Source organism: Melozone crissalis, unplaced genomic scaffold (assembly GCF_028551555.1).
Source record: "Melozone crissalis strain CALT ecotype California unplaced genomic scaffold, PUWL_Pcris_2 ptg000027l_1, whole genome shotgun sequence".
Taxonomy (NCBI): Eukaryota; Metazoa; Chordata; class Aves; order Passeriformes; family Passerellidae; genus Melozone; species Melozone crissalis.
The window spans coordinates 7,086,076-7,113,177 of NW_026535805.1; the positions used below are offsets into that span (position 1 = coordinate 7,086,076).

At 37.7% G+C, this 27,102-nt stretch overlaps 1 protein-coding gene across 2 annotated transcripts in view; it reads left to right on the forward strand.

Moving 5' to 3' along the window:
• Positions 1-27,102, forward strand: part of MTA3 (metastasis associated 1 family member 3) — a 131,885-nt gene that overhangs the window by 80,267 nt on the left and 24,516 nt on the right. For both annotated transcript variants that reach the window (XM_054279515.1, XM_054279516.1), the window contains exons 13-17: positions 604-755; positions 1,796-2,018; positions 10,173-10,259; positions 15,166-15,312; positions 26,188-26,219. In XM_054279515.1, coding sequence (XP_054135490.1) covers positions 604-755; positions 1,796-2,018; positions 10,173-10,259; positions 15,166-15,312; positions 26,188-26,219 — 641 coding nt within the window. The remainder of the gene's footprint in view (positions 1-603; positions 756-1,795; positions 2,019-10,172; positions 10,260-15,165; positions 15,313-26,187; positions 26,220-27,102) is intronic.

A 27,102-nucleotide genomic window follows, 5' to 3' on the forward strand; every position in this document is an offset into this window, starting at 1 on the left:
TTATTCCTTTACCTTCACAAAGCTAGATTCAAATTTATTTTTGGTTTTTCTTTAAGGCTGCAGGGTTTTTGAGGGTTTTTTTTCTTTGAATGGTTTTGGTATGTTTTTCCCCCTCTGTTGTTGTTGAGAAAGATGGGGAGGATTATTGTTTCTTTCTAGTATTTATGTGATAATTTCTGTTGTACTTTTTGGAATAGCAGCCCTCAACAGAGGTTATATGAGAGCAGATATAAAATCCAACTTAATTAGCCTGTCTTCCAGGGTGAGATTAGAAATAGTGGGTTTGTTGGTTTTTTTTTTTTTTTTCTGGTAGTCCTTTGGGAGAAAATATCAGCAATACAAAGTCCCTGTTTTGAAATTCATTTTAGAAGCATTTCCAAAATTCCCATTTAGAGTTCACCTCTCTGGCACTTTTGTAAAAAAATAAAGCAACAAACAATTGAAGTTCTTACTTTCAGTGTGAAATATATTAAATATTTATCCATACAATGCTCTGCTATTGCCATGTGTTATGGCTGTATATAATAATCTATTACAGCATTTGGATTGATTGCAGTGAATTTAACTTGCACCAGTTCACCTGTGCTACTTTCTCCTCCCCAGCTCCGCAGTCTCACCAATGGTATTCTTGGGGCCCTCCCAATATGCAATGTAGGTTGTGTGCATCTTGCTGGATTTATTGGAAGAAATATGGTGGCCTGAAAATGCCCACACAGACAGATGAAGATAAGCTGTCATCCAGCCAACCTACAGAGGTAGGATTGTGTAGACAAGCTTTTCTAAAACAAAACGTGGTGCCTGCACAAGACTGCTGTGATTTGATTATTTAATGGAATGGTTTTCATTTATGTGTTCAACTTTGGTATTACAAAACTAAATTACTTAATCCTTTTTCTGTGTTAAGTAGAACTGTACAGTGCTTAGGCCTTGCCATATCTTTGACTACTTCTTGTATAAACAAGCATGTGCTTCCTGCATTTTTGGTGTACACATGTCATTTTGTCTGTCAAATGGTGTGTTATCTCTGAAATGTTAAATCTACTATACAACATATCATTTAGGATGGCATTTATATATCCACTCTCAATAGAGTTGTCTGCTCTGTGGCTTCCTGCACAGGCCTGTTTTTTGTAAAGTGCTTAGACAGGTTATTCATGTATTCCTGTGGGTTCTACATCAGATTAACAGCAAGAGTAGAAAGACTTTTCTTTTTTCCCCCTGTAGTGTCTGTCTTTCATAGACACTACAGGGGGAAAAAAGAAGTGTCTGTCTTTTACAGACACTACGTTCTTTTTCTTAAGCAAATTTTGGACCTTGTGATTTTGTCTCTTTGAATTCTGATGCTTCCTGATTAGACCTAACATAGGTTGAAGAAAAAAAAGTCACAATTGTTGGTGGTTTTTGAACACAGCATTAAAATAATGTTCTAACCATGGGAACCTAGTTATACCTCAACTAATTTGTCACATTTCTTCATGTGCACACAGACATTCACAATCTATGTTCCGTTTCTGGCAATATTTTTCTGTGGAATCATTACAGTGATCTTACCTGCATCGTCATTGTCATATTCTTGCTCTAGTAAAGGCAATAAAGAATATTTTGTAGTTTTATTCCTGTGCTATCATCTGGTGACCTGTTCTCAGTGCACTTTGTAGATTTGAATGTTATAACTGAATAGTCTCTCTTTTCCTGCGGATGTCCCGAATCCCTTTCTGAGGCTATCCTGACTTGTGGGGCTGTTGGGGTGCGGTGGCCGAGCCGTGTGTGACGCTGTCCGTGTTCTGTCCCGCAGGAGCCGCATGTCCGAACGCACCTGTCGCGGCAGGCCACGCAGGGCACCCCGGTGCGCAACACGGGCAGCCCCAAGTCGGCGGTGAAAACGCGGCAGGCGTTCTTTCTGCACACCACCTGTTGGACAAAACTGGCCCGGCAGGTCTGCAAAAATACCCTCCGGCTGCGGCAGGCAGCGCGACGTCCCTTTGTCCCTATTAACTGTGCTGCCATTAAGGCAGAATGTAAGATGTTTTTTTAATTCTTAGTTCTGTGTGCTGTGCTTCCCACCCATTTTTGTCTTTTAATTTTATTTTCTTTTTCAATAAACATTTCTTGTCTATACGCTTTTGCTTTTCATTTTTGTTTTTTTCATTTGTCCAGCATATACCAACACATTGGTTGCCTTGAACAGGTCTTAAACTCTGGGAACATTTCAAATTAATTAAAAAACTATCACCTCATTCACTTTCAAAAATTGACAGTAACAAAAATGGGGGGCAGGAAGGGAAAATCAATGCCACAACAACACATTCTTCCCACTAGGCAGCATGAAAGAAGTGTGCTTTTCTGTTGTTGGTCTTTTAATCATTTGCTTAGCAGAACCTATAGATCTGTACATATTGTACTTTTTTTCAATGGGATTGGTCAAAGAATCAGGAGCTGGGGTTTCATAATAATTTAAATGTGATGTGCAATACAGTCCTTTGTCACTGTGACAATCAGGTGGTGGTGATAGCCACGTTTATTCATCATAGTTGCATCATTTTGGTTTTTTCTGTTCCGGTTTTAAATTTTAATTCTAAATAAAATTCTGTATTATGCTTGTTCTTTTTATAGCCAAAATATAAAGACCTGATGAATTTCTAGTAGTGTGACAAAAGTTTTTTGTAGATAGCTACAGTAAGTCTCTTCACCTGCGTATGTGTGTAAATTCTGCTGCAAAGTCACTGAATATTTCAACAGCTTTTGTATCTGCACCAGGCACATTGTTTTACTGCTCACACTGTCTGACTATGATTCCCAGTCTTCCATAGATACAGTACTTGGAGCAGGTGCTTGGTATTCCAGGATGAGGCATGCTGGTTCATTGTATTGTCAATTGTATTAGAATTGAAGAGAACGTTTAAAATAATTAGATGTAGAGTTTATAAGCATGTTCATTAGATTAACACTGAATGTTTTCCCAGCATACTTATCTGGGGTGCAGATGATGTCTGCACTGTTTATAAGAAATTTACTCCACAGAGGATTAAAATCTGATTTTGAGTAATTATTTTCCCTTTATGTACTTCAAGACCAGCCGTTATGCATATGCAAACTTTTCACCTACTTCTGCAGCACTCCAAAATTTACTGGATATTTCTGTTCATTGTCCTTGTCTAATTTTTTAGTTATTTTGGCCATTTTCTTTCTTCTTTTATATATATGCAAGTCAGGAAGAACTTTCAGATTTTCTGGAAACCCTGTGTCAACTGTGAGAATAAAATGAGTTGTTTTTCATGGAAGAAATATGTCTAAAGATGGATTAAGATTATATTTTTAATCCTCAATCCAAAATAAAGGTTACTTTCTGAGAGAAAGGTATTGTACCTTTAAATTTATGTTTCTGCTGAATCATGCAGGAAAATTCAAAAGTTCACTTGAACCTTATATCTTTTTATCAATATATGTGTTTTTTCTCCCTCCCTGCAGTAAAAAATATTCAAAAGATGAAAGTTTTGTTTAAGGAGAAAAAACACCAGAAGAAATAATTTCATCCAACTGTTATGCATGTGTTCAGCCTTTAAAGAGAGGAATGAAAAGCTGAGCTTTTCAGCAGGAAATAGTCATTCTTGCTTCAACTGACAGTGCTGGGAGTGTTTTCTCTTTGCTGTGAGTGAAAGAGTTCTGCATGAGATTAACAGCAAGAGTAAAAAGATTTTTTTTTTTCCCCCATGTAGTATCTGTCTTCCATGTTTCCTTTTTGCTTAAGCAAACTTTGGACCTTGTGATTTTGTCTCTGAATTCTGATGCTGCCTGATTAGACCTAACATAGGTTGAAGAAAAAAAAGTCACAATTGTTGATGGTTTTTGAACGCAGCATTAAAATAGTGTTCTAACAGTGGAAACCAAATTATTCCTCAACTGATTTAAGTCACGTTTCTTCATGTGCATGCACATATCCACAATCCTTGTTCTGTTTCTGGCAATCTCTTTCTGTGGAATCATTACAGTTATCTTGCCTGCATTGTCATTGTCATATTCTTGCTCTAGTAAAGGTGAAAAAGAATATTTTGTAGTTTTATTCCTGTACTGGTGACTTGTTTTCAGAGCACTCTATAGATTTTAATATTATAAGTAAATAGTCTGTCTTTTTCTGTAAATGTTCTGAATCTTTTTCTAAGGTTATCTTGCATTTTTGGATTTTTGAATTTTTAAACAAGATCCTTAATTAGCAGTAATGATTTCCTATGCTGGATCCACTGAATAATTACAGTATTGAATGAATATCTGTGTTGGTGTTAGAAATATTACAGTCATGCTTAACTAATTACCGAGCCGGAGTACCAGGTCACCCATGATGTGACATGGCATGAGATGGTTACAATGCCCAACAACAGATTTGGAATTTGTTTTCCATGTTGGTTTGCTGAAACTTGAATCTAATGGCTGCTTAGATGCTTTGTCAGACTCACCTGACTCTGTGTGCGCCAAACCAGTTCTTGAAAACGTAACTGCATTTCCCAACTATATTGCATTAGGCACCATAACAACACTCAGAAACCATAAAATCTGAAGGCAGAGGATTGGTGGGGCACTTATCCCAGCTGCATACCAGGTTTTATGCCTGCTTAGTCTTGTGCAATTTGTTGAAGTGCCAGGTTGTAAATGAAACTGATTTCCCAGATCTGAGAAAGGCTGTCTGAACAAGCGTGTCACAGCTCAGTCATAAAATAAATTGGTTTTTGCATTCCACCTGTGTACCTGAATGCATCTGCAGGTACTTCTCATGTCTTGGAGAAGGTTGGAAGCTTCTGGGAATGATAAGGCCCAAGCATCTTTTAGCTGAAAACCAGATTTCAACAGAATATTTTCTCTTACCGAAATCCACCCACCTCCTCTCCCTCTTGCCATTATATCCACTGGCAGAAAGCAAGGTCCTATTCTGTGTTCTTTATTCCTTCAGATAGTGCAGAGAATTAGATTTTCCGCATTAATGAAGCCTGTAGCACGACCCCTGCTCAGATGCCAGCAGGAGGTAGTGGAGAGGATGCATTTACATCCCAGTTCAATCTTGGGATGGCCACCAGGAGGTTGAGGAGGCACAGCACCTCCTGCTAGGAGCACAGCCCGTCGTGGAAAGCTCAAACTTTGTTCTGTCTGAACTTAATAGACTCACTGTGGTTGGTGACAATAAAATTGTCTGATGGTTTTTCAAGGACTAATTAGAATTGGCGAACTGCTTTGGTAAGATGAAATTGTTGTGGTCAAAATCTCATGCACTACCTCCTTTTTTAGTTTGAATATATTGCATGTGGTTTTTTTTAGAAAGTTAAGCAAGACCATCCTGTCTGAGAAAGGTCTCTTAATTAGAGAAAAAGCAAAGTGAGCATTCTTCTCAGCAGTCACTGACGAGTGGATCTGTTTGCAGCTCACAGGCAGGTTGATAAATGCCTGGCAGGGAGCCATGTGTCTGTAAACATTATTGCTTCAGCACAGGGAGACTTTTGAGGGACTTTTTTTATTTTCATTGCTTGGATATAGGTTTATCACTATAACTATGTATATTAATTATAGTAATTTAGATCTGGATAACTACATGTTGTCTGTGTAGACATGATTGTCAAAATGTTTTCAGTGCATGGTAATATATTGTCTGTATAATATATGTATACTTATCTGGAAATGGGTGTGCTGATCATGATGAAAATTTGTTATACATTTAAATCCTCAGATTTATTAACAAATATGGTGCATAGTACTTGCTAGTGATCTAGTTTGGTGCAACAAAGACAAGTGAAAAGAGTAGAATATGCAAAATATTACTGATTTGTCTTTGTAAGCCTAAAGTTGGTATTTTACTGATATAAAGCTACCCGTTCATCTGAATTGAGTAACATTTATGTGTATTTGTTCGCAAACTATATTTTGCAGCCTTGATTTTGATAGCTATGGAAGAGCTTTTAGTTTTCATCTAGGATGAAAATATCTTCTTTCTTTAGCTTTCATCTAGGATGAAAATATTTCCTCTGTTGTTATCTTTGAATACAATTTTTGCCAGATTTTAATAGCCAGCAAAAGAATTGACATATTGAGCATATAATATTGAGCATATTATTTTTTCCCAAAGTGTCTAAGAATACAATTCAGGGAATACAGTACATTCATTAGATGATCTGCATTTTCACAGAGATATGATGGAATGTCAAAGAGAAATAACTTGCTAATGAGAGTCTCTCTAAGCTTAAGAGACCTACAAATCTAGCTTTTTTAAAGAGGAAATAATTAGAAAATACTTTCATATCTAGAAGCACAGCCTCATTTGTTATCATCTTCTTGGCATTACTGTTTTGATTCACCTCTGTAATGCCCACATCAGTCATCATGCTTGGCAGCTTTAAAGCCTCATAAAAAATGTGCTTCACACTGTGGTTTTTAATGTTATTTCCTAGAATTTTTCTGGTTGTGCTGTATTCTCTTTAGGGTTATGGTGCCCCATATTATGTGCACTTCAAGATATAGATTTCCCATAATTTTAGAAAGTAGTGTTTTCTATTTTCCTATCATGTTTTCTAACATTCTGATTTTGATTTCTTTATAGTATTGTCTAGATATTTTTAGAAAGCTGTTGATGCTGACTCCATGAATACTCTTCTGCTTTGTGATGGTGTGGGAGCTGTCATTGTATCTATATATTACAGTGATTTTACCCCTTCAGAATTCATTTACATGCATTGCTTGCTGCTGCTCCTGTCCTTTGCTATCAGTTTTGGCTTTGATTATGCTTAGAAATTTCTTATCAGGAAATTTTAACTCTCTAATCACCTCTTTTGCTGCCCTTTTATATGTTGATCAGCACAGATCATTTGGGAACTACATAGAAAATTAATTTTAATAAGGTTTTAATTTCTGAAAAAAGCCTCTTTTACTCTGTAACAGCTGGACAGCAGAAGTCTTTGGTGACTCACTTAGGTAAAAGCTCTCTGAAGTGCCAAATTGGATGCCAGATCAGCTGCATGTGGGCAGGTCATGGTCCCCTCAGAGGATCCTGGCAGGCCTAGGAGACTGGCACTTACTGGTTTATAGGATATGTAAGTAGGAAAGGACCCTGGAGGTCTCTGATCCCACCTCTTGCAGAAGGTTCACGCGCTCATGGGCCTTTAGGCCAGATGAGCTTTTTGTATCTCTACAGGTGGAGACTGCATGACTTCTCTGGGCACCTACTCTGGTGTTTGATGGGCCTCAGGGTAAATAATCTTATCCTTGTACCCAACAATCTCCTGTCCCCCAGCCTGGCTTCTGCCACAGACAGGAGCAGTGTGCTGTGCTGGCCCTGTGTTCCTCTGAGCAGGGTCTGGCTCAGTGTCCCTGTGCTCTGTTCTGGCAGGCTGAGGTGCCAGCCAGGTGTCCCCTTGTCCTTCCCTCTCAAGGCTGCCCAGAGCAGTTCCCCAGGCCCTGGATGTGCTGCACTCAAACACCCAATCCATCAGCTGGCCCTGCCCCTTGTGCCTGTATCTCTTCCCTGGTGGGGACCCAGAGCTGGACACAGGCTCTGGCTGTGTTTGCCATGGACTGAGGGGAGGGGTGATCTCCTCCCAGCCCTGCCGGGCGCGCGAGGCCCAGCGCACCATTGTCCGTCCTTCCTGCTGCAAGGACGTGCCACAACACAAGTCATGGGAACACGCTCAACTTGCCTTCCCTTCCAAGGTCTTTGTTGGCTCCCTTGATGTTTCCAAATTTAACCATGTACTTCTGTTAATAATGCAACCTTCTGCCACTCTGCAGACCTACTTACTGGAGTATGTTATCACATTTGCCCTGGTTTTGTTCTCTTCAACCAAGAACATTTAAGCATTCATTAAACACCAGCAGCATGTCTGCTCAGCAGTTTGGATGAATTCCACCTGGTCCTGGTAACTTGGTTCTACTGATTAAGCAGTTTATTTTGAAATATTTCCTATGGACACTTCAATGTGACACAGTTCTCATACTTTCCTCGTAAAAGTATTTTGGAAGTGAGCTTCTTTAGGTTCTTCTGCAATGAACAGTGATACAAAAAATGCATTTGGCTTTTCTGCTGTGCCTTTATTTGCTTGTGTATTTTCCTCACACCTTCATAATCTATTGCTACAGACACCAGCACACTTTCTGCTTTTGCTATGTTTGAAAAATATACTAAAAAATATCAGATTACTTCTTGTCATGATTTTTTTTTCTCATAGCTTCCACTATTTCACTGATCTTACTTAGATTTTTATTGCTCATATAAAAGATCACATATGATTTTAGGACTTGCTTTAAATTTTGGGAGTTTTGATATCTTCTTACCCAAATTTTATTCTCTGGTTTTACACTTGAGAATGATGCACAATACAACTTCTATGTTCTTCTCTGTGTTCTGCATAAAGATCATAAACTTTATTATACTTTTTATGGGAGCACCTTATTGTGGATCAAAGTTTGCTGCTGTTAAGCTTGCTTTACTGTTTCAAAAGATAAGTGTGCTTTGAATACTCACCTTTGATGAACATGCTTTATCTCAAGCATGAAAATTGTGCTCTCCTTGCAGTATGTGTTCCCAGTCAGCATATAAATACCACTACATGATTCAATATCTTTTTTTATAGTGAAGGCACGTAGATGGAAAATTTTCTTGCTAATTACTTCTTAGGTGATGCTTTGCTGTTCTCAAAGTAGCTATAAAATACTATATAGCCTCTGCTTATTTTACTGAGGGAGTCAGTGGAGACACATCATTCTGCTCCACGACTTAAATAATTTCAGGTGTTTTGCAATATTAAAAATATTCTGGGCACCAGGCCTTTTGGGTTTTTTCCTGAGCACAATATGTTTTGTGATTAAGAAAAGGTAACAAAGTACTTAATGTACTCAGCATTAGGGCTCTGGAACCTTTGAAACCCATTGGTATTTCCACAATTTTATGTAGGTTCCTTAATCTATGAGAGTAAGTTGTGCTTTTTCTGCTGCACTGAAAACATCTTGAACATCTGAAATACTTATTCCAGTCATTGCTGTGCCTTCACCATCTTCATGATTTTTGCACAGATCTAGATTAGAATTGATAAAGGGATTGTAAATGCTTTACATGGTGTCTTATCCTCTTGCTGTTGCTGTTTACTGTGTCTCATGTGCTGGAATGAAGCGAAGGAAGAGTTTGGTGAAACACAGGGTGGAGTTGCAATTATAATCTATATAATGTGTCCCTTCTGTAAAACTTGTAGGTAGGTATTTGTGGGAAGCTCTTTCATTTGAGAGAACTCCTGACCTAGATAATCACTGTATGAATGCAATTTTGTCCAGAACAGAATACCTGTATTCTAGGGATACTGGAAGCTCTCTATGGTAGCTTTTTGTGCTCTTGGAAGACAGGAAACCCAATTATTCTGAATACTTAAAAAGAAAAAAAAAAAGATTATCTATTTCCAGTCGTCTTGAAATGATTTACTGAAACCTGGTGCCTTGTGAAGTTTTGCATTAAGTTGACTGACTTAATTGTCTAAGCATGAACCTCTTTATGTTAGCACTTTGTTTTTGGAACATGTGGATGGAGTGTCTGCTTGTGTATTCACAGTAGCAGCAGGAAATTTAAGGCAGTTGCTGCACTGCTAGTTTTCATGTACTTAGAAGAAAGTTACAATCTTTTAAACTTTTGAGCTCTGTAATATTTGGTTACAACTGAGCATTTTGTTGAAAAGTTTACAGTGAGGAGTTGTATGACAAAAATCAGTAGCCTTACCTTTAAATCCTTAACTCTGTATTGCCCCATTTAGAGACAGAGAAGTGTGTAGAAAACAAAAAAGAATTCAATGTAAATAATTTTTAATAGTCAAAACTGCATTTTTTAGTAATCACATTTTCATCTGTGTTCCATTTGTCTGGCTGGCTACCTCCAGAAAGACTTTGTAAGCAAAAACTACAGTCTAACTGGTATTAAAACTTACATTTACTTAAAAAGAAAAAAAAATCATAACATCACTGGCATGAAAGAGGACATGTCCTGCCTTTAAATATTCATGATTAGAAGTATTGATGATAAAAAGGACACTCTAAAAGGTGGGCTAAAAGAAAAAAAGAAATTTGTGTTAAAAATGCAAGTCAGAGATTGGCTGGTATGTCCTAAATCTGTTTGTAGTAGTAAAATATTTAAACTGGGTTTTATTCTTTAAAATTCTCAGATGCAGATCGACATTGTGAACTTGCTGGGAATCCTCTGAAGATAAAAAGCACCAGGAAGCCACTGTCATGTATCATTGGGTATTTAGGTGCGTATCTGCCTATGGAGAATAACAAACCAAACAAACTTTCAGTGTGTACTGAAGCATCACAACCTGGGATGCACAGAAAGAGAGAATTTATGCTTTTAGTAATGCGAAAAAATTATGAAGTTAATAAATTAATAATAATGGTTCTCCACTTGAGTTACAAAACTGCATGGTTGAACTTTCAGGGTAGAGGCAGAAGTCCTCCTGATACTGGTTCAGTGTCAGAGTGACACCTGATGTAATTTAGAACGTGTAAAATAGTCTGGCTCTCTAAATATAAAGAAGATCTGCTCAAAGGGGAGATTCTCAGGACTGCTCTACTGTGGCCTTTGTATCCATTTGCAATACTACTTTTTACTTAAGAGCAGGGGAGCTCAGCCACACTAAGATGCATACCTTGTAATTTGATGACCTAAGTTTAAAAGGTGCAATGAAATCTGTACTGAATTCACAACCAAGAGGACATGAAACTGTAAGTAAATGGGGAGAGGAAAAATTCTGATAATAATGATTCCTTGCAATGAGCCGTCAGTGGCTGTTAAATATTTGCACAGTCATATAAGAATTGTCATAACCCAGAGACTGTTAATCCTCAAATGAGAATAGAAGTCAATCAGTTGATTAGAGATGCAGCGAGTAATTCTGCTGTGTTTTAATCCTGTTCTACAGAAGTGAACTCTACAGCTGAATGTAGAGCTTAGTCTAGATGTTTTGCTCATAATTTCAGTCAGCAGAAGGTTTGTACTAGATCAAAGTAAACAGTAAGTCTGTTGCCTTACTGAAATAGAAATCAGTTTTAATGTAGTTACAACTGTTCTTCCAGGACATCAATTTTGTCGAAATGCTAACTTCAAGAATGTAGGTAATGAGGAATTAATGCCATTCTCACTGAATTTTGATTTCTCCTGCCCTGGAGTTTAAGAAAAAATACAGGAATAATTCCCTACAGACATCCCAGCTATGTGTGTTATGTGTATTGGAGGGACTACTTGGGTTGGCTTGGTGGAGTTGTGGTTGTGAGGGGGGAAGCTGGACAGGGGATGGTTCATCCAGCTGACTTTGTGCATCTAAAGAGGAAATAACATGGTAATTTCCTCAGGTAACATGGAGAAACTTGGAAGACACCACATGTTTTTAGTGCCATGTTATATAGCCTTTGTGGAGTTGTCTTGACCCCTCTGGGAGTCTGAGTCTGTAGGTTTAAGAGAGTGAATGGATGAATAGTGTCAGGCAGCATTTTGTGAACTCACATGAAGGTCTGGTAGAAGATTAACAGTGCTAAAATATGCCAGATATCTGTAGAGTCTGCTTAGAATTTGACTGTATGGGAAGTAACAGTGTCTCACCACAGCTGAGGAAAATAATATGTGTTATGGGAATGTGAAGTGAACCCAGTGCAGTTGATTACATTAATCTGAATTAGCTTTATAGGGATGGCTAGAAAATGGCTTTTTGTTTGCTATGTAGTTTGGCGAAATTTTTTAGTTTTGTTTGTTTGTGATCTTTTTTGTTTATTTGGGATTTTTGCAATTTCAGTAGATAAGTAAATCTTGCATTATTTTTCTCATAAAAATATTATATATCATGTCAACTTATATAGGAGGCACTTGTTTTCTTTCTAAGATTCATGCTGTGCCATTCTCACAGAAATTTATTGGCATACAATTAACAATGTGTCAGGGCACTACTGTTTTCCACCTTTCTGGTAAGGCAGGGAGGATTTCAGTGCCCTGCACATCCTGGGTCATCACTTCCCTTTACCCTGGTTCTGCATCTTGGCTACAGGGTCCACAGGTGAGGTAGGACAAGCATTAAAATTAGGCCTTGTCCTCTCAAGAGCTGGGGCCTATCCCCTAAATCTCATCAGTCATCACTGTGCTTCCTAAAACAAAGCTGCTGTGGTGAACCCCTGGCTAATTAAATGTCCTATATTATCTCTTAGTTATGAGAAAACCAGGCTAACACTCCAGCTGGGAGACATGTTGAGGAGATGAGGTGAGGGGAAGGTGCAGCTGCCTAAGCCCCTCTGGAATCCAGGATGTTTGTTGAGGTGATTTGGTACAAGACTTCAGCTTCTCTTTGTTTACTTTGGGGTATTATATTTTTTTTACCCTACTGACATAAGGAAAAAGGGAGAATTTTTTAATGTTGTTATTGTTATTTGCTTGCTTGAGGCTGAAATCTGGTCCTATAAAATGGGTTACTAATATGTTTTTGAAACAGTATCTCTTACTCCTATTTATTTTTATTTCAGAATGTGGCTGACTGGCTATTTGCTACTGGTCATGAGATAATTTGAATGCTCTGAGTTAGAACAAGGTGCAGCTGGCTAAAAGATTTTCGGTGAAGTGCTATGCAATAGAACAAGCATAAGAGCAGCAGGAATTAAAAGATTTTGATTACTATTATTCCATAATACAATTATATGAAGGCATAGTAAGCAAAACTCCTGAAATGCCTCGTTACACTGCTTGGGTGTGATGAGGCAGATGGTTATGAAGTGCTGATCTGAAGCATGAAAATATTTGAAGCAAGTCTATATGTAGAGGAGGAGTGAAATAAGATATAAAGGTCTGCACAGGAAGGACTCGGTCCATTGGGAAGTGATCCTGGCTGTTTTACTGAGTTCCTTTCTAGAACTTAAATGTAGAGCTTGGTCTTGCTACCTTCCTCTACTGCAGAAAGAGAAAGGACAGCCTTTGTGGTAAACTAATGGAGGATTAGTGACTTCTGAACTGAAGAGAAGCTGAGGGAAGGAAATGCTTCCTTCCTCAACTGTTTGCTCACCCTGAAAATATGAAATTGCCTCTCCTATAGATTGCAGATGAAAGGAGGTGGAGTTCTCATGTGTCAATGCAACTGCTGGGATTACTGTGGTTGCTGCTGGAGCTCTTTGGCAAATAAAATAAGATTTTAGTGTTGTTATCCCTGGAAATCTACCATTTCCTTCAGAAAACTGGAAAAGATTGCTAAATGAACATTTTAGAATGCAAATTCCAATTACCTTCAGCAAACAGCGCAAGTGTATCTATTTCAGTTTAGAGTTTTACCTTAGCAATCAGTGGTGTTCATAACATTAAGCATGCCTCTGTTCCCATTTTAGTAAAAAAGTAAAGTATGAGATGGTTGTTCCCCACAGCAAGAAAAACAGGACATGCCATGAAATCTTTTCTGTGTGAAAAGCAAGATGAATTCTGCAGTGAATATCTGTAAAAAGCTTTTATCTAATTAAGTGGTGGGGAATTTGGTGCCATCAAATCTATAGCTCTGCCCTGAAGCGACTGGTTACCTGTGCCTTCCTTCCTACCTGTCCTAATACTTGCTTGTGTATTTCTCTGCCCTACTGTTTCATACCTGACCCTCTTGAGGCTTCTCATGGGAGTGTGTTCATGCTTGGAGAGTGTGATTGCAAGCCCCAACTAAAGCAGTGGTGAACAATTAAGCAAAGTCTTTTCCAGTGTGAAAATTGTTGGTGTTGTCTCCTCCTGGCACGCTGGCACAGCCTGGCCAAGGCCATGAGACCAAGAGCTCCAGGCAGGGCAGGGAAGCACTTGGGTATCAGATTTTGGGCATTCCTGAAGGAGTGAGAACATGCTATTGCAGTGGGCTTTGACTTTATGCAGTGATTTCTCTTTCTCCTGAATGGTATTCATGGATGGCAGAGGCTGGAGAGGCTCCTCCTTGGATACTTGGCCTCACTGTAGATTTTGCATCTTCCCAGCTTCTCTGCTCCATTTTATAAACAGAAAAAAAAAAAAAAAAAGCACTTTATAAGAAGAAAGAAGCACTTTTCAGGAGGTGTAAACCTGGGCTGCAAATGGGAAAGTACTCAATTTTTGTGTCCTGATCTCACCTGCCTTGGGCAGCTGACTCTGCTGATCTGACTGCCAGCCCCTCTGCCCTCACCTTCTCAGCCTCTTCTGCCTCCTGGCTCATCAGAGGCCGCTGTAATTGGGCAGCTGGTGCCTCATACCCTGCACAGTGCTGGCAGCTGGTGCCCTGCACTGTGACACAGGGCCAGGACCTGCCCTGGGCAGCTGACTTCCCACACAAGCCTGGGCCCACCAAGGCTGGACAGGGTGGTGGCATTTTGAACCCAAATGTGTGATGGGAATTAATTAGTTGGTTCAGCAAATTCCTGGTGAGGGACCAGCAGACTCAGCCAAGGCTTCCTTTTGCCACTTTTATCTGGCAGAATACAGAAATTTCCCTGCAGCTGCGTCAGCTCCTGGCAAACACAGCAGGTGCCACCCTGAAATGTGCTGGCCACATGTGTTTTGCTGCCTCATTCCCTCTTTATTCCTTTTTCTCCAAAATAGTCTTGCTCCATGAAACAGATGCTCTGGGACGTTTGAAGCTCCCCAGTAAGGGGAAGTATGGAAGTGTTCCCACTGCAGTTTTGGGGTAGTTTTACCTGCAAAGCCCTACAGTGTTTCCTCTTGACTCCTGCACCTTGTGACTTGTGTGTGGGAAGGTCCCTTAAAGCATGTGTGACAGAAGATACTGAATAGCTTGAGGTGTTGAGGTAGTTTCACTACAGTAGAATGCTTTTATTTGCTTGCTGAAACCTGTGGGTGTGTAGCTCCAATACAAATCTCAAAAGGGTAGGAAAATATAAACACACCCATTTCAGAGTGTTTTGTGTTTATTAGCTCTTCAACCTCAAATCCTTACATGTCTGCACTGTGGAATCGAGTCTGGGTAACCTAAAGTGAAATAGGTCTTTCTTACTTGGAGGAGCTGTGGGTAGGAAGACTCGTGTTGTTCAAGGTCTTGTAAACACAAAAGTGCAAAGGAATTTTCTTTTCACTGAAGAACAAAAGTAAATATCATATGTGGAATAGATTGTTTTATTTATCTTAAAATCAAGTAGATATAATTTCTCTCTCTCTTTTTTCTCAAACAGAGATACATCCTGCTGTGAAACCCAGTGTAATCAGGTCAACACCAAGCCTTCAAAGTCCAAGTGCAAAACGACTGCTTGCACCCTCCAACCACTCTGCATTAAGTATTTTGGGAAAAAGAAACTACAGCCATCACAATGGGCTTGATGGTATGTGAAGGAATATAAATGAAATATTCTTTGTCTCTCTGAATAGAAAAGTTTTCTGTGAACCTGAGGTAACATTACATGAGAGGGTACAGACTTTAGAAAAATGTTAAGATATGGATGGCATGTTTATGGCATCCATGTAATGAATAGTGGTGCCTATTCATTGGATAAAGATATATTAATAGCATCTCTTACAAAACCTCCATTTACCATTTTTCTTACTGATCTTGATTTACCGAAAAAGGACAAGAAAAGAAGGCAGAGATGCAGCATGTTTTATTTTGGCTTTTTGCATTGCACCTTAGAAAGCCATTGTGCCTGCAGAGTAGGAAGCAAAAAGTGTGTCACAGAGGTGCAGGAGAGGCTTTTTCTGTACACTGTGCAGTGCCAGAGGTGACTTTTATGTCTGGTGTATACAGACACTTCATTACACCTCAGTGCAAACTAAGAGCAGGAATGAAGATGTACGGAAAAAAAAAAAAAACCAAAAAATACCAAGCAACAACAAAAAAAAAAAGGATGGAAATTTTTGGGTAAGACTAACTTTTCTCAAATGATCTTTATTTTTCATCCTGAAGAGTGACTGTAAATTTCTGATTTTTTTTTCTTCACCAAACAGAAAGATTTTTCAACTCTAACTGCAAACAGTTTTACCTTGTCCAAATAAGAGGAGAATCCAGCAGAATATAATGTTTACACTAAAAGAAAAGGCATGCATGCATTCCTGATATCTCTTTGTGAGTTATAACTTCTGTAAACCATTAGCTTATTTGTTCTGTAATTGAATAAGGTTATTGAGGGTAGAAATCTGTCAGACATTGGGCTCTCAAATAGACTGCTCAGGAGAAATGTTCACAAAAGGAGAAATTGTTCACAAAAATGTTCACAAAAGAGGTGACACTCTGCTTTCATGCTTCACACAATAAGTTGAGGTAGAAAGCAGAGGAATTGCCTTTCAGACAAGCTCATAGAAATAGTATTCCAAATAAAGGGATAAAAACTTGATTCATTATCCATCATCTTCCCCATAATCTTGTTTTTCTGTCACTGCAAACACTACCTGTGTAGTGCAGTGAAAACACCTACTGTACATTTAATAACACCTAGATAGGAGTCATGACATCCTTTGACAAGAAGTGGTTACTGAGAATACACAGAAGAGAGGATTGCTTGCTCTTCTGCTCAGCATGCAGCTATTACACCACAGACAAACAACATTCATGGCAACACGGGCTCTTCGGGGGACCAAGGTGACACCATGGGAGAAAATATTGCAGCTGGAAGAAAAATGATATCTGCATTGGTAGGCAGACCCATAAATGCTGGCTTTTCACTGAGTTGTGCATGGATGGTTTAGTGGTTGCTGCATGAGAATGTGAACAAAGACCTCCCCCTCCACCAATGCTGGCCCTTAGACTGGGCTCTCCATGAGAGCTCTGAGTGATGAATTAGCTTCCCTTGGATATAAAGATGATCATTGAATACTTTCTGTTGGAAAAGACCTCATAGATGAAGTCCAGCCCTCAACTCAGCACTGCTAAGCCCTAAACCCAACATGCCCCAAGTGTTCAATGCCTCCAGGGATGGTGGTGACTGAACCACTTCCCTGGGCAGCCTGTTCCACTGCTCAACAATGCTTTCAGTGAAGTAGTTTTCGCCAATATCTAACCTAAACCTTCCCTGGCATCACTTGAAGCTGTTTCCTCTTCTCCTATCACTTCTCATCTGTGAGAAGACACTGACCCCCATCTTGCTGCAACCTGCACATTTCTCCAGCAGAGAAGGCTGTAGCAGTAAGTTCAAGGTAATTATTATGATTGAACCCCTCCTTATGTCTCTGTAAGGAGGCATGCTTGGAAACCTGTAAAATTTTTCTTCTACTTAGTATAGATGTTCTCAAAGTAAAGAGTGTGTAAATCCAGTTATTAGGTACGCCAGTTAGTGTGTATCAAATAGTCAACTGTGTTAAAGCCATTTGCACAAAATAACATCTAATTTGAAAAAGTAGTATTGAGAACTGCAAGTCACTGCTTTAGGAGATATTTCTGTGTGGTATTTTCTGGAATAATCCCTTTGCCCAGGATTTTGCTCCTGGGAAGCTGAGAAGCCTCAGAGAAAAATAAAATATCTAATTTGCTTCTCCTGTGTTTTGCTGCTTTGGAATGTATTTGGAGATTGTTTACCCACAGATGATTTTTTCATTGGATTCTGGTGTGATTTTGTGTTTTCACTCATTGGCCAATCAGGGCCAAGCTGTGTCGGGGCTCTAGAAAGAGTCATTATTGTCATGTAAGCCTTCTGTAAGTATTCTTTCTCTGTTCTTTAGCATAGTTCAGTATAGTATTTAATATAATACAGTATCTTAAAATAGTTAACTTTCTAAGAACATGGAGTCAGATGCATAATTCCTTCCTGTCATGGGGCACCTCACAAATACAATATTTCTGCTTATCTGTTTCCTGTGAAAACAACATACTGGAATGCATATATCCTAAATAAGTCAAATCTGTATTTTGTTAGTGCAAAAATTATTATCTTAGTACAAAAAATGGGTATTTTTGTTATTATTCTTGCCTCTCTCTCTGATTAAAATGTGGAGCTGTGAAAATAAAATGCAATGAAAAAGTAACGAACCAGTAGTAATGATACTCAACAGCACAGATTCCATTTCTTCTGACTTAAAACTGATTACCTTCAGTATTCACCATTTACCTCCTCCCCAGGTTAGTGGTAAATATAAAATATATTTTTCTTTTTGCTTGTGTTTTATCCAGCTTCTCTTCAATACCAGATCAGCTTGGGAAGTGGTGGTTTCTGCAATTTTCCTGACCACGGTGTGCTATTTGTGCAGTGAAAGGTTTTGCCAGCCTCCAGAGTTTTTGTGTTACTATAAATACACTAAAAAGCTTTTTTGATTCCAAAATAGTATTGATTGCTGCAGGTTGGATTGTGTTGTATCAATTAACAGTATCCAGAAGGCTTGATATGGAGATGATGACAGATTCTGCCTTTCAGTGCATGCTTTGGTGAAATGAGCAAACAAAATGGAGCATGGGGAATTTATATTAAATCTCATTTGCTGTTTTCATAATCTTAATATTATTTACATGTAAATGTCTGCATTTTCAAGTTTACCTTTTCTCCAACAGTATTAGATATTTGTTTTGAGAAAGCCACATAAATATATTTACTTAAGATGTACAATATTTCACAGCGTTCAAATAAATGTTGCTTAGGCTTGTGCAAATATATATTTAGATTAGCATAATTTAAGTCAATCTTACTGCCTAGATGAGTGCCTTATTTTTGGCCGAATTTCTTTTAAAGGAAATTAATAATTATTTGCCTTGAATATAGCAGTACATTATGGAAATGGCACATTTTTATGCCTCTTTGGGGAAGTGGGGGAAGATTATGAGAAACATCATTAATATTTAGTTAAATGCTTTTAAGAATAATAAACAAGAATATGATTAGCATTTCTTATACAAGCCTTATATTGTCTTGAGTTCTGCTTTTAGCTAATGCAGCACAACATTCCCTTTCAGTTTTCCATGGATGCACCTCCAGAAAGGTTTTGGTGTAATTGATAAATGAACTCCCTCATTTATCTTTTCTTAATGGGGAGGTTGGGTCCTGATATCTTGTTATTGTCAGTCATGGACATGAGTGGAATTGCTTTGCTTAAGCACTGTGTATTGTAGCTAGAGAGAGGATCTTGTAGGTTTTTGTGTCCCTGATTGGGAGGAAGAGTTTTGCTGGATGGTCTTAGAAAAGTGTTTTTCATTTTATTTTCCAACAACAGCAAATCTTGCATTCTGTGAGATGTAATAAAAAGTGCCAGTGAACTGGCATTTTGCTGTTCTGGAAAACTCACAGTACTTTCAGAAGCTTTTGTGTAATATACATACTGGAGCTTTTAACTACTCTGAGATGCAGCATTTCAATTGCTGCTGAAATTAAAGTCAGCATAAGATATTTAAGTGGTTCTCTGCCATGAAGATAGCCTCTTTCAAGTGGGAAAATTCCATCTTCAGAAAATCACGATGTTGCAGAAGGTTACATGTATCCAATTTTGTTACTGGAGTTGATGATGGGAAGATTTAGGTGTGACTGTAAAGTGCTTTAGATATTTTGAATTTGATCTTTAAATTACAGCGTCTGAAATTATTCCAAGCAATTACTTTCTCCCACAAGCTGCTTAACTGTGAGGAACTGTGCATCCAAGTAGTCAAATTTTACGTCAGCCTATTGTTTTGGCAGGGTGAGTAATGATAATTTTGCTTATAGTATTTGGAAACATCAGGTAGAGGTATTTTACACAAGAATAATTTCTGTCATCTGGCATGCATTTCCTTACCTTTGGAAAGATGCATGAGAACCAGAATATCCACAGGATGTCCAAGGCATCAGCGTCACTGATGAGGTACAGAAATCTGTCTGTGCCTCTTGATATCATTTTCATATTGTGGACAAAAATAAAAGAGCCAGCATTTCATAGCTGAAGAGACTTGAATTAACAGCCCTGATCCTCCTTTCTTCCCTGCCATACCTTTAGTGCTGTATTTCAGTCTGACATGTCCTGCTGCCTTCAAGAGGATGCTTTCAACCGTCCAGTTTCTGTTCTGGAATATACTGAAGTGCACAGCAGATACATGAATTATCTAGGAATGAGGCAACAATTTTGGGGTCTGTTTTCCTAGGAACCCACACATCTCTGGCCTGGCAGGATGAGAAGGTGACATGAGAAATTGGCAAATGGAGAAAAACCTCAAAAAGATGTTCCTTCTCTCTTAGATACTGTTTAGGTCAATCCTTCTCTCTATGCTTATGACTGATACTACTGCCTACTCAGGAGATGAGCAAGGAGAAAGCCTTAGATTTCACTTCTAGTTTTCCACGGGGAATTTATGACAAACAAATGAAGACATCAGCAGCCTGACAGACATACAGGGAGACTAAAACCTTTCCTGACCCAAATTTTCTTGAATGTGTTTTCTTGAATATATTTTCTTTCTATAATAATGTTACAATTATTTTATCTGAAACAGAGAAAATAGTTATAATATTATTATAATTAAGTTCATTATAATTAAGTTCACATAACATTATGTGAAAGTGCATTAAAGGGAAGGAGGTTTCACTTTAGGATGGAATTTTTCAGCAGTGAGTGAGTTGTTTTTTCTCAAAGATGTCTGATTGTTATCACAATACTGTGTTTTGGAGAGACAGATGTTCTGCTATGGTGGCAGAGGAGCAGCATGGATTGCTCATCAAAAAACATCTGGTGCTCTGTTACTTTAAAAAAGAAAACCATACATTTTCTCTTACACATTAATAAACTGATTAATAAACTGTAAACTTACCAAAATTGTCATAAACCTCCTTTAACATACCAATGATTCCCAACTGAAAGAGTAGAAATGACTTGTGGCAAACAAGCTGCTGTGTGAAAATTTGCCATTTCTTCCATCCTAAAGCACAAGGTATGATTAATGCTGGATTGTGTGTACTCACTCTTCCCAAAAGTGAGAGACAAAAGCTATATATTGCTCCACAGTCAGTTTTCCCTCTGAAGTTTGCTTAGTTCATGCGTGGTCTAGCTTTGGTCTTTGGTATAGCCAGAAAACGCTTTAAAATATTCAGCTGCAGATTTCTCAGTCAAATGTGTGCACTGGTATTGATGGAAATGTGAATATGGAAAATAGATCTCTCAAGAAAAAATGATGCTGTATTACTGTCATTTACTGAGGAAAGCAAAGGAATATGGAAAGGTGTTTATGGCTCTTAGTTACTTCCCAAAATATATTGCTTTTATGCTTATATCATTATAGGAAATACTTAAGAGCTTAGTCCTGCCTTTCTATACAGAGTCGTTAAAACCATCTCTGACCCTCAAGAGATTGACCTAAAAACCTTTTTACATTTAAATTTTGCAACTTGCACAAGAGCAGCCAATTTCTCTCTATTTTCACTGTGCAGTTGGAAGCAGTAATTTAAAATATTTATTAGGAAACTAAAATGCTCTAAAGCTTACATTTCTGTGGTTAGTAAATTCACTTGTTTTTGCAGAGGTACAAATCGTGATACTGAAGATGATGAACTACTGACAACTTCCAGAGCCCAAATAATGTGCCTGGAAAGTGACACAGGCCTTAATTACCCCAGGATGTTGCTGCTGACATTGTCAATCATTTGTAGAACTAAGCTTCTGCATCTCATATTTGCAAGTATCAAGTAAAATTTTTTCCCTATTTAAATTTCTCTGTTATAAAACAGTGAGTTAATGATTCCCCACTTCCCTCATTGGTCTTCATTTCTCCAAACCCAGCGATGCAAGTGATGTTGTGACTTAACATGAACAATAACCAAGTAGGAGGAAAATATTTTTGTCTGAAAAGAGAGAAGAGAAATACCTTTTCCCCCTAGAATTTCTTAAAATTGAGAAAATTATTTCTTGTCTCACAATGTACATTATCTCACATGTACATTGAATTTACATTACAGTTATCTTCCAAGTATTTGAGCTCCTTTGAGTACAAATAAAAGGACAGTCTTCCATTCTCTGATGTCTGCTTAAACTGCAGGGTATTTTTCAGTGAGAAAAGGTAAGCAGTGTAATTTGCCCACAGGAGTGCTTGGGAGGAGCAAACGCATTTCTGCAAACCCAGGTTGCCTTGGATTTCCTTTGACAAAGAACTGTTCCTAAGCATGTTGTGTATTTTTTAAAATACAGACAGTGATTACTTTTGTTATGCCAAAGTCAAAATACAATATCTATTCAACTGAAATGCTCAGGTTTACTGTGTCTTGAGAAATGTGTATTATTTCCCAGGGTGAAAGTACATTAGAAATTGAATAAAGCACTATTATTGATTCCTTTGGCACTTATTCCTTTCTTTCAAAAATCTCTCTTTGGTTGTAAGGCTTCTTTGTCTACAATTGATTCACAAAAAAACCAAAAATCTAGAGTCACATTCATGCTTTAAAGCACTACTTGGAGTGTGCCATAGATCACTTTGCTTTTGTTGTGCCAAGGAAATGAATGCTTATGAAAAATTGGGGTGTTGCATCCCTGAACTCACCAGTGCACATGTGTTTCTGGTACCACTGGTGGCAGCAGGGATCAGAAGGAGCAAGGCAAGTGGGATCCCAGGTGGAGGGAAGGGCACTTCATGGTAAAATGCCCCATTTTTGCTGTGGAGTCAGTGTTTCTTGTTTTAATATACAGGTATTGTGTAGATATGAAGCTGCAGTAACATTGGATTTCCTAATTGGCAGAATGAATCAGCTCTTCAAACAGGAAACAATGCTGTAATTAAGTTAACATTTAAACCACAATGCAAATAGCCAGAGCTTAATTCCTAGAATCACTACTTTCCCCTAGTATTATTTTAAAGAATTACAGTTGCAGAAAGAGAATCCTGTTTGTTTGATAACAGGATTAGCAGCATATTACCTCCTGAATTATGGGTTCTGATTCAAGATCTGGAGTTCATATTCACAATGCTTCTGTGTATGATTACTGGCAAGTAGGTTGATTATTTTTTTCTGCTGTGACTGCAGAGCAATAGTTCCTAACAATTTTAGTACATAATGCGATAGGGAAGGCATCTTTGCGAAGTGCTTAGGCAGTGGATCTGGAAAGATCCTGTGTCTGATCTGTGATATTTGGTGTGTTTTTTTGTAGAGTTTTTTTGCAAAATGAGCAATCCACTTCCCTGGCACTCACTGCCCTTAAGGGGAGAACCAGTCTCCATTCTGGAATTCCCTTCCTACTGAAGGGGTGCAAGTACAGATCACAGTTCTTGCTGGAAGAACTCACTTATAAACCGAGTGTCCACTCGTGCCAGTTTCCCTAAAATTCAAGCCAGATTATGTCAATTCCCTAAAGCATTGTAGAACTTGGCAGATGAAAATGAAAATCCAAAGCTCTGCCTTCTGTTCTGTTCAACACCAAGAATTTTGTAGTTTTTAAATAATATCTGATGCCCTTGAGCTGCACTGGAGTTTGCATTAATGTGCAGACCCTATGTAAAGGTTTCTAATGCTGTGTGACTGCCTTTTTAAGCAAGGACTTCCTTCCTTTGTTGCCTTAGTTAAAAGTGTTCCACAAAATTGGCTGATGTGTCCATGCATAAGTGTTTTTCAGAACCGGCCAAGTCAGGGTATAATTTTTTTCTGGAAGAAATTGGTGTCTGCTCAGTTCTAAAGTCTGAATATTTGTGTATCAGAGTATATAAGAGTTTAAATTGTGTAACAATGGCACCATAATTAGTAGTCTTTGTTAATCCTAGAATCGTTTTACTCTATCTGCTTATTAAAGAGTTCTTTTCCTATTATCCATAAATACCTTTGTATTTATGGATATAGTCAAGTCTCTGCTGTTTGGCAACTTAGATGATATTTCAGTATCTACAGCAAGGAAAATACATGCAAAAAAAGAGAATGAGTCTATTGCACGATATAACAGGCATATTTACAAATATAACATCTTTTTTCACTCCTTTGCTGGGTTTTATTATTAGATTATCAATATGGTAATATCCTGGAGTTAACAGCTGCTGGCACTGCATTAACAGCGTCTGTCAGGTTCTTGTCAAAAATACACTGTTTAACAATTTCCAGGAAAATTCAGTTGTTCCTCAGCTCATTTTAGGGAGATCTTCTCAGTTTCACAGACAACTGAGTGAGAGCATGTCTGTGTGTTTTGGGACAATCATGGCTAAGCACAGTTTTTATAGATTTGGCATATAGAGCTATGCCAACAGCACAGCACCTCTGAGTAAGAGGGAAGGCTTCAAGTATCTCTGTATAAAAAAGTGGATTTTTGTTTGTGGGCTTTGATCATTTTGGGAGTGACTGAAAGCACTCTGTAATGCATCTCTCCTCTATTTCAAGAGACAAGAAGCCCCATTCTTTGTGTTTAACTTTGTGGATAATTCTGCCTACGTTCGGGATTCTTCAGGAAATGTTGTGCTCTTGGAGATAAGGTGGTTGGATGTTGGAGATAAGATGGTTGGGTGGGGTTTTTTTTCTGAATATTTATGCTTATAAATGTAATGAATATTAGTCTCATTTATTATTTGATTAATGCAGTCTCTGTGTTTTCCCAGGAATATTCAGGTCCTGAAATGTTTTTTTACTGCCATGCCAAAAAAAAAAATGTTTTAATAACAAAAATTACTGTGAAGAAAAAAATTTAACAGATTACAGAGTTCTTCCCTCTACTGTGATCTTCTCTTACTCTCTAATAGTGCCAAATATGTTCAAGTATCAGGAAACAGTAGATTATCACAATATTTAGCTCTTATACTACCAGTTTAAAAATTGCCTTGAGGACTAGTGACCTAAATGTGTATTTATAAGTAATAACTTTTACATGAAAAAAGAGGGGAAAAGAGGGCTGGTAGAGGAGCTTACAACTGAGATATTGCTGGCTTTCGGTAGGTATTCACATTACAGTACTGTCACTGTGACCTTAGTGATATAAATATTTCTTATTTAAAACTGACTAAGGATGAAGACTTGTACAAATGTAAATGTAAACTATATACTGGAATTTCTGTTGAATGTTGGAGTTTAAAAATAGTTTGAGATGTTTAAAATGGTTTACCTTTTTTCTATCAGTGATTGAACTATACCTTCAGACTAAGGTGATTCCTCAAAATGAAAGGGAAATGCCACTTTAAGGGTGTAATTACTTTTTTTATTTTTGAGAGAGATATATGCAGCTGTTCTCATGTCCTTTTAATCTCTTTAATGCAATTTTAAACAATAATAAATTCTCTCAAGAATTCTTTGTGTAAGTGATACTAATCAGAAGCCCTGTAACTTGCAATTTGGAACTAAGACAAGAATTTAAAAAAAAGTAATTATTTAGAATTTATCTTGCTTGCAGAACTCTGCAGAGACTCTGCTGTTTGAATTCATTCAGACTTGTGTACATTTTATAAAAACATGTGGTTTTGATGAATGTCCCTTCCTTAAGGACTCTCTATAGCCAACAAGGTGTCCTATCCAAATTTTTGAGCAAGTCTGTGAGACTGGTGGTAGTATCATCTTTCATCTTATAGACCAGCAGTGGGTTTCCTTGTGGGTTTTTTAACTACTTATGCTTTGTTATTGAAGTTTCACTGCTTTGAAAAAGAACAAGGTCTCTAATATGTGAACTGTAACATTTTAAGCCAAAGAGAATGTGATTTATGTTCTTAGGGAAAGTAAAAAGCAAAAGTAATCTGAGTTAAACAGCAAGGTGAAATCTGTGTTAATTATTGGCCTAGTAGTGATTGCTCTGCAATTTGTATAAATATAACCATGAGCTCAGTTGATTGGCTCCTGATTTATCATATGGGAGACAATCATTAACTTTTGTGCATGTTGCGTTTCTCAAAAAGCTTTGTCAGTTTCAAACTGAGCATCCACCTCAAAATTGTCAGAAAAAGAGTTTCCTAGTTTTATAAAAACTTTTTTTTTTATGGGAACAGTAATGGAATTATGTTGATACTATCTGTGTTTTTGTCTGCAGAGCTAACCCCTCATGATGCCATATGTTGAAAGCAAAATGAAAAAAAACCTCACTTCTTCAAACGTGAATTATGAATTAGTTCATTTTTATATTTTCTTGCAGAAGAGGATAATTAAGCAGAGAGAACGAGTGCAGTTAACAGCATAATATAGCATGCCATATATATTCAGGACCAATGATGAGTCTCATGCTCATTTCATGAGAAATCTTTCCAGTCTCTGCATTTTTGATGTGTTCATTGCTGTAGCTGAGCAGTAGCATCTTAGCCTTCAGGGTGAGCATCAGAACATAGGGCTTTTGTGGATAAAGAAAACATTCTAATGTGCTGTGGTTCTTTTATTTTCCAGAATCATCCAGCCATACAACAAGAACAATCATGGTAAGTATAGAGGGGATTTTAGGTATAGATCTGCCTATAGCTATGATTTTTTCCTTTAAAATGAAGTAGATATAGTAGTATCCTAAGCCATTGGCTTTTTTTTTTTAATTTTTTAAAAAATTCCAATATCATTGTAGACATAAAATGAGTCTATTTATTTCATGAGAAATCTTGGGGAAAAAATCAGAAATTAAAGAGCATAATAGGTAACAGTGCTGTCAGTTTGAATAGCTGAAAAATTCAACTACAATTCTCTGTTCTATGTTTAAGTGATTTTTGATTATGTCAAATTAACGTCAATAAAATTTCTTGCATTGTATCTATATCACATGGGGCAGAGCACATTTAAATAGAACAATAGTTGAGTAATTTCTTGCATAACTTTCCTTAGAGGCCAGTTTCTAACTTCTCCTTGAGTTTGATAATTTGGTTTCCAGAAACAGGAAATGTTTAAGAGGATAGATACACCTTCAAAAATGTGATTAGAAAGCTTTATATAAAAAAATGTCACGCACTTAGTAACTATCTTGCATTTTTATACAGTGAGAAATGTTGATCTCTTTATTTTTCAAACTCATAATAAAGTTAGGTAAGGGCTGAGCAGCAATTCTCATAGAGAAAACTTTTCTCAATCTCTTATGATTGATGCCTGTCCTGTGGGTGTTTGAGGAGAGGGCTTTCTGCTTTTGAAAAATATCAGTTTTTGAGAGGAATGTTGAAATTTTAGAATAAGGCTCAGCAAATCATGACATGAGCTTGTTTATTTCCATTCCTACAGTTTTTAGGGCGTCCCTTCAAGTTTATATCTTCTTTATGTATGGCATTTATGGGACAGGTAAATTCCCCCATGGATTTCTTCATTCTGCAGGGGAAAAAGGGTTAA